At 37.0% G+C, this 15,276-nt stretch overlaps 1 protein-coding gene across 1 annotated transcript in view; it reads right to left on the reverse strand.

Moving 5' to 3' along the window:
* LOC129719175 (rac GTPase-activating protein 1) overlaps positions 1–13,432 on the reverse strand; it is a 46,170-nt gene extending 32,738 nt beyond the window's left edge. Inside the window, exons 1-4 of the mRNA XM_055670663.1 lie at positions 13,070–13,432; positions 12,813–13,015; positions 12,215–12,759; positions 11,971–12,159 (exon numbers count right to left, since the gene is read on the reverse strand). Coding sequence (XP_055526638.1) covers positions 11,971–12,159; positions 12,215–12,759; positions 12,813–13,015; positions 13,070–13,148 — 1,016 coding nt within the window. The 5' untranslated portion in view covers positions 13,149–13,432. The remainder of the gene's footprint in view (positions 1–11,970; positions 12,160–12,214; positions 12,760–12,812; positions 13,016–13,069) is intronic.
* Between the last annotated feature and the right edge of the window lie 1,844 nt (positions 13,433–15,276).

A 15,276-nucleotide genomic window follows, 5' to 3' on the forward strand; every position in this document is an offset into this window, starting at 1 on the left:
GATCCCGTAGTTTGTGTGGGCAAGTGCAATTCTCGATTTCATCGAGTTTGTACACCGCTCACTAAAATAGCGGCGAAATATTGTTTTCAAATGTGCTTCATGTTTATCGGCCCAAGAAGACGGTGGGAAAGATGATGCTATGAGTAGTGAGCTGACGGAGATCAAGAGTGTATTGTCATCTTTGTCTCAGTCGCTTACAGATACTCAAAGCGAAATCGAAACCCAGATAAACAGCGCGATTGCTAACGGTATCGATAGTATTTTAAAATCGATCAGCAACTCTCTTCGTGAGAGTATGGCAAGCATTGAAGCCAATGTTGCCAGAAAGCTGGATGATTTTAAAATAAATGTTATTGGTAACAATGATCGGGATAAACATGCTGCAACGAGTAGAAAGAGGTCTAGAACTGAGAGAACGATTCACTCTGAGTCGGACTCTATTCCCAACAAGAAAAAAATAATTTCGAATAAGCGGGACGAACCAATTGAAGACGTAGCTAAGCAAAATGACGAGGTTTTTGTTTCTGAAAATGCTTTGACATACGCGAACGTTTTAGCGGGGTCAAGTGGGAATGCAAATAAATTGAAGCGAGTGGAAAACCGTAAGACTCGGCCGGTCATTGTGATTAAACCAGTCGAGTCTTCTCAATCTAGTGAAGATACTAGAATTTTTTTGAAAAATAATTTAGATCCTAAAATACACAAAATTAGAAACTTTAGAAACGGGAAAGCAGGTTCGATAATTGCTGAGTGTGCAACAGGGGATAACATTGAAGTCGTGAAAAAGGACATTGAAAGCAATTTAGGTGAAAAATATAATGCTGTTATTCCTACAACCGCTAAGCCTAAGTTGAAAATTGTGGGAATGAGTGATCAATATTCCCCCGAAGTCTTTATTGACTTGTTAAAAAGTCAAAATGAAGACCTCGGTATCAATGAAGTCAAAGTTATTGCTCAATTTGTAAATTCAAGCTTCAAATATAATAAGTATAACACTATTATTGAAGTTGATAAGGACACTTTTTTCACCACTTGATGACTGCTGGTAAAGTAAACATTGGGTGGGATAGGTGTTCGATTCAAGAGGCCGTCAATGTTTTACGTTGCTTTAAATGTGGAGAATTTGGTCATAAAAGCACAGAGTGTGTTAATCCTGAAACATGCTCCAAGTGTAGCGGACTACATAAGACATCGGAATGCTCATCGACTGATTTTAACTGCGTAAATTGTTTAAAATCTAAGAAAGAATTTCATTTGAATTTGGACGTAAAACATCCAGCATTTAGCACGCAGTGTCCGGTATATCGGAGACTGTTTGAAAAAAGAAAAAGCAACATGTTGTTAAGTAAATAGCAGCTGAAGCAAATGCAATGTGAGAGGAAGCGAGAGATAGTTTATCTAAATATTGCTGGTTTATCTACAAATTATGCCGCATTGCGGCATTTTGTGGAAACAACACGTCCGATGTTAGTATTGCTGGCTGAAACTCATATAGTAGAAGCTGATGCATTCGATCAATTTAACATACCGGGTTACAAAGTTGCTTTTTGCCTTTCACACTCCAGACATACTGGAGGGGTTGCTATTTACGCCAAGGAATCTGTTAAATTCAACACTCGGTTGAACGAATGTGTTGAAAACAATTGGTTCCTGGGTATATCAGTTGAAAGAGGCATGACGATGGGAAATTTCGGAATTGTATACCATTCCCCCAGTTCAAGTGACCAGCGTTTTTTGGAAATTTTAGATAACTGGTGGGAGAGTTTTGTAGATTTAAATAAATTAAACGTTATCGCTGGTGACTTAAATATTAATTGGCTTAATGAACCAAATTCGAATCAATAAAAGCAATTAGCAGATTTTTTCAATTTGCGACAAACTGTTTGTCAATGTACAAGAATTTCCAGACTGAAAGAATGTACCAATAGTTTAGTTTTAGAAAAACATGTAAACTTGCATAATGCAAACAGCTGGTACACTTTAGATCTTCTGCGTTTAAAACGAAAAAGAGATAAAAGGTACAAGCAGTTTTACAGAAGTAACAGTAACGATGATTGGTATAGGTACACCGCGGCGCGTAACATGTATTCACGTGCCTTGAAAAAGGCTCGGTGTGAATATATACAGCGGAAGATTGATCAACATCAAAATAACAGCAAACAGTTATGGAAAATTTTGAAGAAACTAATGAAAAGTAAAGATTGTAGCCCGCAATCCATAACTTTTAACGGCTTAGAAGAACAATTGGCGCGAGTAATAGTAAATAAATTTAACAATTATTTCGTTAACAGTGTTCAATCGATAAATCATAGCATTGATTTGGTCAATGAGCCGGACGAGATAATACAGCCGATCAATAATAACTGTAGCTTTGATGGTTTTCATCCTATTACTTTTGCAGAGTTGAAAGATATTTGTTTTTCTTTGGAGAGATCGGCTGGTATCGACAATGTCAACGCAAAAGTAATACAAGATTGGTTTCATGTCATTGGACACGATCTGCTGGACCTTATTAATGAATCACTGCAAACAGGGCACGTGCCTAAAATTTGGAAGGAATCACTTGTGGTTCCTATCCCCAAGATTACTGGGACGGATAAAGCCGAAGAGTTCCGTCCCATTAACATGTTGCACACATTAGAGAAAATATTAGAACTTGTTGTAAAAAGCTGGATGGATTATTTAAATCGTAATGATTTGCTAATTCCAGAGCAATCAGGTTATCGAGAGGGGCACTCTTGTGAGTCTGCATTGAATCTGGTGTTAGCAAAATGGAAAGAAAAAATCGAGGCTAAAGAAACTATTCTTGCTGTATTTTTGGATCTAAAACGCGCTTTTGAAACAATTTCTAGGCCCTTATTGTTGCAAACATTGGAGCGCTTTGGTATCGTAGGGACAGCATATAAATGGTTTGAAAGCTATTTGTGTTCTAGAACTCAGAAGACTCGTTTTAATGATTTTGAATCGGATTCCATTGCTAATACACTTGGTGTACCGCAAGGAAGTGTTTTGGGGCCCATTTTGTTCATAATTTATATTAATGACATGAAGCGAGTTTTACGGTTTTGCGATATAAATTTATTTGCCGATGACACTGTTCTGTTCATTGCAGCGAAAAATCCAAACGATATTGTTGCACTTTTGAATCAAGATTTACATTATCTGGCGAATTGGTTAAAGTTTAAACAGCTTAAATTGAATATTAGTAAAACACAGTACTTGATTATTTCTTCTGCCAACTCCAGACCAGACGTAAACATTGTAATTGATGGTGAGACGATTGATCGCGTAAATGAATTAAAGTATCTTGGAGTTATTATTGATGACAAATTAACTTTCAAGTCTCACATAGATAATGTCATCAAGAAAATGGCGAAAAAATACGGAATTTTGTGCCGTTTGAGAAATGAATTGACTGTTAGTAGTAAAATTAGTCTTTATTAGTCAATCATTTCACCACATATAGATTTTTGTTCATCCATAATATTTCTTGCAAACAATACACAAATGTTGAGACTGCAGCGCTTACAAAATAAAGTAATGCGATTAATATTAAGATGTAATAGATACACTTCCTCGAGTTTTATGCTGGACGCATTGCAATGGCTTTCTGTAAAGCAAAGAGTATATTTTTTGACAATGGTGTTTCTATATAAGATTTTGAATAATATGCTGCCTCGCTATTTGTGTGATCGAATTGATAGAGGAAGTGATTTTCATAGGTACAACACTAGAAACGCGGATGATGCTAGAACACCACATTTTTTATTCGGAAGATCACAGAACTCTCTGTTGTACAAAGGAATAAACTTTTTCAATTCGATGCCAAGACAAGTAAAACGTTCAGCAACAATGGCGGAGTTTAAAAGGCTTTGTATTTCACACATAAAGTCTGTCTTGTAGACAGATTATATAGAATTTTTTGTAAATTAATGACGAAGATTGTAAAATTTAAACTTTTTTTCTAATTTATTGGGTACATCAAGTTATTATGTTCATTGATGATGATGGATTTTTGTTTGAATATAGTTATATAATAATTAATATTAGAGTTAAAAAAAATGAGTCGGCTACACATGTTTGAGCCACGCGCGCGTAGACTGACATAGACAATCTGGATATTGAGTACATCAGGTTTAAATCCCTGAAATTGAAACAAAAAGCATAACGGGTTGATAAGTTGCTTTTTGGGTTGCTGTCACCTTTATTTTCTTAATTTATTTGCTTTTACGATTTAAAAAAAGGGTTCGGAGAAAAAAACTGAAAAGGCTTGGGTTTGCCTGTGGACTGTAGAGCTCGTTATCGGGAATTATAGTGTCATAGGATCTCTCTCGTAGTTCTGGATCGTTATCCAGAACCAATTCTGATTAGTTAACGCTCCTAAATGTTAGGTTCAATTCCTAACCAAGTCCAGATAATTTTCGGGTTGGAAACGTTCTGGATGAGCCTTGGATCAATGTTATTGAAAAATCGTTTATTTTTTATTTATTTTCAAATTATTGGTATTCTTTTGAAGGGTTACTATGTCTGTATTAATAACCAGTCCGTTATTTGTTTGTCAACTGGTTACATTGTATGACTCTATATAATTTCTTACTTAGATAAATCGACCAGCTCAAACCGATGTAGGGGTATGAGGTGGGACCATCATCATCATATTTTCATAGCATCCATGTCTAGAGATTGAATTGGTAGCTGTAGGTTGTCAATTGTTCTTACGCCCTTCAGTTTAAATGCTTTCTTTGAAGGTCCGACGAGTGTAACTTGTACCTGCCTGCTGTTTGATTGCTTGGTGACGTTTTGCGTCCAGGTGAGTTTGAGAGGATTCGAGCGTCCCTCTAGGCCGAGATCATCAGCAGTTTGTTCCTCGATCAAAGTTAGTGATGAGCCGGCGTCTAAGAAAGCAAACGTATTTACTTCCTTTCCCTTGTTTCTAAGTGTTATGGGAATAATTTGGAAATATATATTATTTCTGAATGTTTGATGGTGATTTGTAGTTCCAGAGTTAGAAGATGAAGCGTTTTCAGTGGTTTCAAGCTTTTCCATGATTTCTTCTTTCGGCGTCGCCATCATTTTGTTGGCCCTGTCTACGTTTTTCTTATTTCTCGGGTGTAGCCATCTACTATGTTTTTCCTGGCATTTATCGATGTCACATGTTCTAGCACGTTCGCAATCTTTCATTAGATGGTTTGCTCCTAAACACCCAAAGCAAAGTCGTTTTTGTGTTACAATTTTCTCCTTGCTTCAGTGTTCATTTTTTTGAATGTCTCACATTCTTAGACTTTGTGGTCCTTCTCGCAAAATGGACATTTGTTGTAGAACCTTTTTCGGTTATCTTGGTGAATGTTTACTCTTGGCTTTCTTTCAGAGCTCTCGATCGAAGGGTTAACCATCCTCTGAATTTTGGCTAGTGGTTTTATCCATTCATTCAGTATTTTCAAATCAGGGCAATGAATGTTTTCTTTAATGTAATGGTCAGCATAGTTGCCTTCCAAGCAGTTGACTCACAGTTTTTGCGGCATTTCCACGCAGAACCTTCTGCAGCCGGTTTAAGTTTTCAAGATTAGTAAAAGCTCCTGCTTTTGTTGTTTCTTCGTATGTTTTCTTAAATTTTGGCCAATCTTTTGGCGCGCCATCAAACCTAGGCAAGTCAGCAAGAGCTTGCCTTTTCAGGTAGATTGTCCAATCTTCGTTTTGATTGGGTTGGGCCAGACTGATACCTGGAGTTGGTTCGGGTTTAACTTGGAGCTGCTTAACGAGAGCCTCCATAGTTTTCTGATGAATACGAAGTATTTCTTCGGTTGTTGTTGTTCTTTCCGACGAGGGTGTTCTTTTGCCTTTGGCTTGGGCTTCCAATTTTTTAAGTTTTTCTTTCATCTTTTGCTGTTTTTCTGCAATCTCGTAGCATTTTTGGCATATCCAGTAGTCTTCACTCCTCGGCGGGTCCTTCAGTCCCACACATGCCAAGTGGAACCAACGGTCACATTCGCAGCATTCCACAAGTACACCTTTCTCGTCGGATTCGGTGCACATCCGACAGTGCCCATTTGGGTTTTCCACAAACTTAACCATTTTGTTAACGTTAGGTTTTTATTTCAAGTGTCCGTCACACTACCGATACCGCGCACGATTGAGTTAATAGAGTTTGAGTTCACTTGCTCCTCTCTGGAGCCACCATATGTTATTCGCGTTACGCGGCCTCCCCGGGCGAAGGTACGGGTTAACAAGGCTTTGTCACCGAACGACAGTTAAATACGCGAGCGGGACCGATAATCAAGGCGGACCAAGACTCCTGTTAGCAACGACTACCTGGCCTTTCCCGTTTCCTGCTAGTTGCCTTACTACAGCGAAGGCCTATGCGTCTGGAAGGGGGAAATAGGTTACGTTCTAAAGGATTTTCTGTATACCATTAAGGATCACTCTGGCCTGATTAAGTCTTCTAGCTAGTGTCCTCGCTAATGTGGAGGTCTATGCGTCTTGAAGAAAAATCAAAGAGTAATCACTTAGTAATATAGGAAGGTTCGGTCCGTCCAATGAAACGATCAAATTCAGACTAACCATAAACTTCGATTTTATTCAATCAAAATTTCCTTATATACTAATTTTACGCTTACAATTCAATATTTACAAGTCAATGTATAATACAGTCTTTAAAGTACGGCAGCGCGAGCCACCTGCCTCAAAACGCTGACCCAACGTAATTACTATTTTGTTGCCAATCGTTCTACCTGTGAGTGCATGGCTGCTATATGCTACCTGCGGGAGCATTCGATTGAAATTTGATCTTCTGTTTATTTACGTTTTGAGTTTATTGGCGCTGCTCGCGCGGGTTATGGAATTTAATTTTATCGCGGCAGTAACATGACCTTCTGTTTGTTTATACACAGACTTCGCAGCCGACTGTTTAGTGTACAGGACAATTGCGGGGCTAGCGTTACGATATTACTACCACTAACAGTCTCTCCAAGCCTCGGCTTGTTAGGCCAGCATCGTACCTCGAGACCATCTGGGAGAGATATACATATACACCTAGTCTGTTTTATACAGGCCGCTTATTAAAGCGTGTTCGGAATCTTGGCATTTTTGTGCGAATTTAATTTTTGTATTGTGTATTTTTGTATCTACTTTTGTAACTGCCGCCTCCTAGTGGAGGTCCGTGATTCTTGAATCATAGGGACAATCGAGAATCATCCGCAAAATTCTGTTTTGTGCCACCTGGATTTTGTTACTGTAAGTTTGTGCACATGACTCCCACACCGAAGCTGCGTCAGCGGTGGGAATTATTTGTTTGTAGACTGCCAGTTTGTTTGTTCTCGAGAGACGAGATCTGCGGCAAATAAGTGGGTGTAGTGACCGAACCAAAGTGGAGCATTTAACCAGTGTCCTCTCCACATGTGATTGAAAGAGAAGTTTTTCGTCGGAGAACAGTCCTAGGTTTTAGAAGCATTGATTCTAATTTTCCAAGTGCTATTAGACTAGCCATGGTTTGTTGGTTTAATCTCGCGAGGCATTCTTCCCCTGACGGCGATTGCAGTGTCGTCTACGAACAGAAATAGTACGCAGCCATCAGTGTTTGATAGGCAACCATTCAACGATACCCTGAACGAACTCTGCCGAAGGTAGCTACGGAAGATTTTTGTAATACATGGCGGAAAATTGAAGGTACAGAGCTTGTATACCAGCCCGTCATGGGCATCAGTCCCAAATTAAGTAAGGACTTTTTTCTTTCTTTTTCAGGAAAAATTTGTTTATGAAGAAGTAACTTTTTTACAAAAGCGCATCCGTGAAGAATAAAAACAAAACAATTTAACCAATTCAGTCAATATCATATTGATGTTAATGAAACTGAAAATTAAATAAACGAAGTAGAATACATAATCATGCAGTTTAGGTGAATTCACGTTTTCTTGAGGTTCAACTGGCAAGATATCAGCGAGAAATATTTCAACAAGGATTTTATTTTCTAAGTTTTTGTTTGTTTGTATTATCTGTAATTTTTCGATCTTATGTAAAATTTTTTTCGAATCCCCCTCGTAAGACATTTGGAACCCCCCCCCCCCTCTCCCCCTAAATCCTCACATAATTCGTGAATGACCCCATGCCCCATGACATTGTCAAACGCCTTTTGAACATCCAACAATGCCATGCCCGTGGATTTTGATACAGTTCTGTCCCTTCTGATGTTCATCACTCGCACCAGCTGGTGCGTGGTGGCACAGAGAGATATACTTAATTTGCTGAAACGAGACATGATAAATTGACGAATTGTTTATATCATCAACAATATAAACATGGCATCGATTCTATCATCGTCAGGTCCGCCCCACCATCGTCGGGGATAAATAAAGCCATAGAGAACCAATCTCTGCAGAAAGATACTATGCAATATGAAGAACCATCATGCAAGAAACTAAAGCTGCAGGACATCATCCACACTTATATAGATTGAGTGTGATTGTAATTTCATTCTAATGATAATGCATCTCTTTAATTAATCTCTTCACTTTATTCAATTTCGGAGTAATATAACACTCAGCGGATTGAATTTCGGGAGAAACGTTACATTCGAAAATATTAATCTCGGGAATGTGTTATATTCTAAAATATATCATCCGGGAAAATATACTTCCAGAAAACGGGTTTCGGGAAATGTTACACTACCGCTCCCCACATATGGACCGTTCATAAAAAGCAAGTAACAATATTGTAGTACTGACTGATTTTAAAGCTAAATATTCATAGAGCTCTTCAGCTGTTTTTCAGTTTGAAAAATAATCGATTGTTTTTGTTTTATTGCAAGCATCCACTCAACCATCTCTCTACCATGGTTACTCTAGAGCACCACAGCACTATGGTCGGAATCGTGAAATTTCACGACAAAAATCTGTAAGTCGGAAATCATAGATGCTAGAGATTTCTTGTCTTCTAGAAAGTTACTCTACTAAGAGGAATCTATTGTACTCAAAATAGAAATTGTAACTTTTTTATCTTATTACTTAGAGCAATATTGTCTTCCACAAAATTGTAGCTAATTTAATTTCATGAAACTTTGTTAAAAAAATTATTGCTCTACCTCATTTCTTCACTGTTTCAGGGCAATTTTTCCAAATTCATTCGGGGTGGGTCTGAAAAAATTACTATTATTGCTCTAGTTTTTTTAGCTTTATTAGGATTTGAAAGTGGTGTTCGAGTGACTTTTAGGACGTGAAAAACTGCATATTTTGACACTAATAGATAATTGCTAACTTTTCAGAGAAAAAAGTTACAGGTATTTTTTCCTTTTGAAATGACACTTTTTGGAGGCACCCTACTCCTTTGTTTGCACATATATGCAACGACAACACGTTTAGGATGAAAGTTCATAGTTTCACCTTCAAAATGCATTTTGTAGAATTAGTCAACTTTTGTTCCCTTTAGGGTGCATTTTCATTTAAAAACGAGTTTTCACACAAAAATTTGCTAATCTAGCATTCAAAACCATCTAGTTATTCAAATTCGATTTTTATTTGGAAAATTTCTTCGAGTGACTTTTGGGGCATGAAAAAGCGCTTATTTTGATGTCAATAAATAGTTTCCAATGCTCGTAGAAAATAAATTATTGTTGTTTTTAAATTGAAAAATGGCATTTTTATAGGGTTCTCTACATATTCAAATATTTACAAACCTGAATTGTTTTTATATTAATCCAAGTACTCTTTCCACTCAATCGTAGACCTTTGAATATCTGTTCTTTTTCTGGCAGATCTGAAGAATCCATAGCACATCCGTAAAATTCGCCGCTCTAGAATTTTTTCGGGCGTGAAATTGGCGATCGTTCTGATAATATTTGTTTCCAGCTTCAGGGCCTTATTCAATAAATCCCGTTGAAAGGGATAGACTTGCCATGATCCTGGTAGAATGTGCTAAAATTTTATGAAGTGTCGTAGGCATGGGATACCAAATACTTTATTTTTGAAGGACAAAACTATTATCTACAACTTTACCGGAGATACTATACCGATCGATCAAACCGTTTAAATGCTAGAAACAGTTTTGATCATTTATAGACACTCGAATGCACAAAATGTTATCTTTAGCTTACAGGAACACCAGTGCAATGTTTCAAAAATGATAATTAAAAAAAATAATAAAGCTGAAAATTTTTCTGTGGAATTGCTCACCTGAACTAGGCTGTTTATTATTACTATTATAGCAGCTAGGTTTTTTATCAATTTTTCGTTTAGACCGAGTGCAAACTTCTCTGGCTCCGATAGAAGTTTACGGCACATCGACCCAGTGGTTGATGATCCACCCCCTCCCTGTTTAGGTACATCGACACGAAGTTGAACTTTTCCAATAAAATACCTTGAACTTCTTTTTTTTTTTTCTTTTAGATAAAATTTGTCTTCGGCTTTTTTTACTAATGGCATCGATTTCGTCCAACGTGTATGTAAACATGTACTAAAAACACTACTGGAGAGTGCTATGCAATGCTATAAACATAAAAAACATGAATTTTACACGTTGTTACAAAATAACGCCATATTTGAGTATATTTTATGCATTTATTTTGCTTTTACAACAATATGATACATAAACAACATTTCAAAACAACTATAATTTTTTAACAAGCGTTAGAAACTATTTATTGACATCAAAATGAGCGCTTTTTCATGCCCCGAAAGTCACTCGAAGAAATTTTCCAAATAAAAATCGAATTGGAATAACTAGATGGTTTTGAATGCTAGATTAGCAAATTTTTGTGTGAAAACTCGAAGTTTTTAAATGCATTTTAACCCTAAAGGGAACAAAAGTTGACTAATTCTACAAAATGCATTTTGAAGGTGGAACTATGAACTTTTATCCTAAACGTGTTGTTGTTGCATATATGTGCAAACAAAGGAGTAGGGTGCCTCCAAAAAGTGTCATTTTAAAACAAAAAAAATACCTGTAACTTTTTTCTCTGAAAAGTTAGCAATTATCTATTAGTGTCAAAATATGCAGTTTTTCACGTCCAAAAAGTCACTCGAACACCACTTTCAAATCCGAATAAAGCTGAAAAAACTAGAGCAATAATAGTAATTTTTTTAGACCCACCCCGAATGAATTCGGAAAAATTGCCTTAAAACAGTGAAGAAATGAGGTAGAGCAATAATTTTTTTAACAAAGTTTCATGAAATTAAATTAGCTACAATTTTGTGGAAGACAATATTGCTCTAAGTAGTAAGATAAAAAAGTTACCATATTTATTTTGAGTACAATAGGACCAGCCTAGTAACCAGTCATACCAAAAGATAGATTCCTCTTAGTAGAGTAACTTTCTAGAAGACAAGAAATCTCTAGCATCTATGGTTTCCGAATTACAGATTTTTGTCGTGAAATTTCACGATTCCGACCATAGTGCACAGGTTAAGATGCAAAAAGCCTTTCAAATAGTAATCAATCTGTGGCAATAGATTTTCCCCAGTCTATAAATTCAATTAACATTTGTATCTACAGAGAGGAAAGAGAGCAGTAGTCTTTGCGTTGCAAGCCTAAACTACGGACGCATGTTTGATTGCTCAGAAATAATAAACTAAGATTTTCGATAAAAGCCGCGGTTTTTTATTCGTCACAGTTCGCATTCCAACAAATCCTAAAAATGCATAAATATATGCATGAACAATCAGTATATTGTTAGAGAATTTATTTATGCATTTTGAGTAGCATTGGTAAATATTTCGAAAGGCTTTATGCAGCCAGTAACCTTGGTAAAGATAGGATTAAGCAAGCAGTTTAAATTGGCTATGCAAGCATTATAACATTTTAACAGTACCTAACAAAATTCTGTTAATGAGCAGTTTTATTATTCTTATACATCCTGGCTCAAAAAAAAAAAAAAAAAAGTCCGGCCGAAATGCTGTCAGAATGTCGGCCAAAATGTATAACAGTTGGACTAAAGCTCGACACAAGAATGTTGATTTTTAAACTAAATCATGCATTAACACTTACCTTTGCTGACAATGTGTACAAATCTCGGAGTATTTAAGAAATGTCTTTCCAGTAAATGCGTGCATTCTCATAAAACTGCGTTTAACGGTCGGTGTTGCAATATTTCCATGATGAACAACTGGTTCTATTTCTTCAATTGGGGGTGCTGAAGGTGTGAATATATTATTTTTGGAATACTTGGAACCGGTTCTAAAAATTGGTTATATGTTGAAAATGCCTATGTTTAATCAATAAGTAAAGGTACTTTGTAGGTGTTTTAAAAATGTTTGGAGAAATATTTTCTTTTGCTGTCGAATCGTTCCCTGTTGATTTTGTATTCGCAGTTTGATGGTTTTGTGGCAAAGCATGAATTATAGATTCGGCAAGAATTGGTCCATCATCCTGAGGCACTGAAACTTTTGTATGCGCAACAATGTTTTCATTTGGCCCAATTTCAATCATCTTTGTAGTTTCGCTTGTACTCCTCTTAAAATTATCTTGACTGAGTCTCGTACGTTTATTACCTACTCCAGTACCAACGGCACCAGACACCATCGATGGACGATGTTTTCTCCATGAACTTTTACGATTTGTCTTTAGATTGATAAAATCATCTTCTGATTGTGTCAATGAGAGATCTGATAAAAATGAGCCAGTAGAATTTATGTCATTTCCCAACTTGTCACCTTGTTGATGGGTGGATTTTCGTTTGTATGAAAATGCATTCATAAAGGCTAAACGTTCTCTGGTCTCATCTTTAATATCATGCTCATTTTTCATTATATCGTATACAGCACCCATTTTTTTCTCCTAAAAGTTCAGATCAATAATAACAATGTTATGTTTCAAATGTTTTTACCTACAATAGCGTCTCGCTCATACTCAGCACGTTTTCTAGCCTTGGTTTCCTCGTCTAACAATTTTCGAGCGAAAAACAGTTTGGTGTCTAAATCAGACATTTGATGTAAAGCTGTATCAAGTTCGCGTTGAAGTCTCTGTGTTTCCTGCGAAAGCTTAAGCCATTGCAAACGACATCCATCCTGATGCTGAACAAACTTTAGAAACTCTGGAAACAGATAATGTTACCAATTCAATCGAGTATATTACATGCCAGATTAACCTAGTTCCGCTCTTCCGTCTTTTAAAATATCCGAGCATCGTCTCAGATCATCGTGTTGAGCTATAATCGATAGCTCCATGGTCCTCGGGTACCTATAGCTGAATTTGTTGCGAACGAGTCAAACAGCCTTCAAACGTACTTATTCAAATCCACTGCTCTTTTATTCGATACAAGTTTATCTGATTAGAATCACTGCACACAAATGACTATTAAATACTTTAACTCCGAAATTGTAACGAACCATAAGAAAAAAATTATTTAAATACATAAAAGTATCAACGATTCAAACAAAAATTTGAGACAAACGACGGTTGCGTCTCGCCTGTACAGTTTTCCACGAAGGATAATGGCGGATAGTATACGCAGCCCGTTTGTACGTTTCTGACAGGGTTGCCACTTTGAAATTTTCGTTTTCCAGTATAGGCAGTTAATATCACTGTTTCACCGACAGCTGGCGATGCATGACGACTAGAACAAGGTACCTAACTTCCATCATAGACTAAAGAAACATAGATATCCAAGTTGGGCTTCGCTGCATATAATCTCAAGGCAACGCTATGAACTTGCCATCTGTAGGCCGTTGGGTGAACTCAAGCATATCCACACGGAAAAATATCATGGTACTTCTTATCATTTCAGTGGTGAGCTTGACCAGATTCGCACACCCAGAAAAATATCATGGTACTTTCAATCGAATTTGTACGTTGGTTTTCAATCGACTATTCTATATGGTCTAGATCATTTAACGGTGCTCCTGAGATCGTTATTATCAAAAAAAAGTACCATGAAAACTGTGAACGCCAGTTCGTTTGTTATGATGTTCTACATCTCTGTATGAATTTTTAAAACAATCGTTGGTGGCATTTTTGGGTTATGTCCATTTTATGTTTAAATGTCCGATATCCTTAGAACATTCATACAAACTCCATAAGTAATTAGTCATAGCCTCTCAGATTTCGATGAAACATTGTAGGAATTTTTTTTCCTGTTGGGTACATTTTCCACTGCGACCAGAGATTTGATCTTTTGTGGCGGGCCCCTATTTGATGTAAGCCTTATCAGGGTGTCGCATCGTATAGGCATCGTCCCAATAAGGTATTATTGAACGAATTAAGTTCACTGCCTTATTGGGAGAAGTCATTCAGATATCTAATGGTTGTATTAAGTGTTTATCAAAGAATTGCTTCCTCTTTTGAGAGAGTGCTTCACAGTCACATAGTAAATGTTCCGAGGTTTCTTTATCTAGGTTACAAAAGCGACAGGCATCATTTTGCATTTTACCTATCTGTTTAAAGTAATATTTACTTGGGCAGTGTCCCGTTACAAGGCCACTGAAGGTACATAAGTCTTATTTTTGAGATACTGAGCAATCGCTGGGTTACTGTTTTTTGGGGTGCAATAAATTTTTTCGATTGTCGAGCTGAATTATTGTTTTTCCAAATGTTTTCTATCATTGATTGTTCCCATTTCTTGAGTTCCATTTTGAGGGCACATTCTGAGATCCCACAAAACGGTTCTGGCCCTATGAACAACTGCATTGATCCATTTCTCGCCAACAGATCAGCTTTTTCATTCCCTTCAATGCCGCAATGCCCAGGTACCCAGAATAAGTTTACTTTACTATTTCTAGCCACCTGCTGTACAGGGGCGGATTAACGCGTAGGCGAAGCAGGCGGTCGCCTGCTCGTCAATCATCGAGGGGCGGCAAACAGACGGCTAATGCGTGTGCTTATTTTTTAAGCGACGAGGAAATTTTTTCTCTCTCTAGCAGGATTTCTATTCACGTGCGACGCGACCATCCACATTTTCATGTACTAACGTTGTACTAACACTCCACATGCCACAGTCTTCTTGCAAAATTCCAGCTCAGTCAAACTTCGAAAAGTGGTGCCTCGAAGCGGTCAAAATTTCACTTTTTCGGCCGATAAAAAATGCACAGGCAGTTCGTAAAATGTTCGATATTGAAAAAAATGGTCTTATAAATGCATGAAACGTCGAGATCTGTCATAATCTCTTAAACTAATTATCTTAAACTTTTTTTGTAAAAATCAATTTTTGTAAAAATCAATTTTTGTAAAAATCAATCCGTTTCATGCAGCAACCAATCTTGTTGTTAGCAATGGTGCCAAGTCATGTTTTGATGCAGTAGACTTTTTCAGTGTCGTGCAAGAAATTTTCAACTTCTTTTCTGCTTCAACTCATCGTTC

The sequence above is a fragment of the Wyeomyia smithii genome, chromosome 1 (genome assembly GCF_029784165.1).
Source record: "Wyeomyia smithii strain HCP4-BCI-WySm-NY-G18 chromosome 1, ASM2978416v1, whole genome shotgun sequence".
Lineage (NCBI taxonomy): Eukaryota > Metazoa > Arthropoda > Insecta > Diptera > Culicidae > Wyeomyia > Wyeomyia smithii.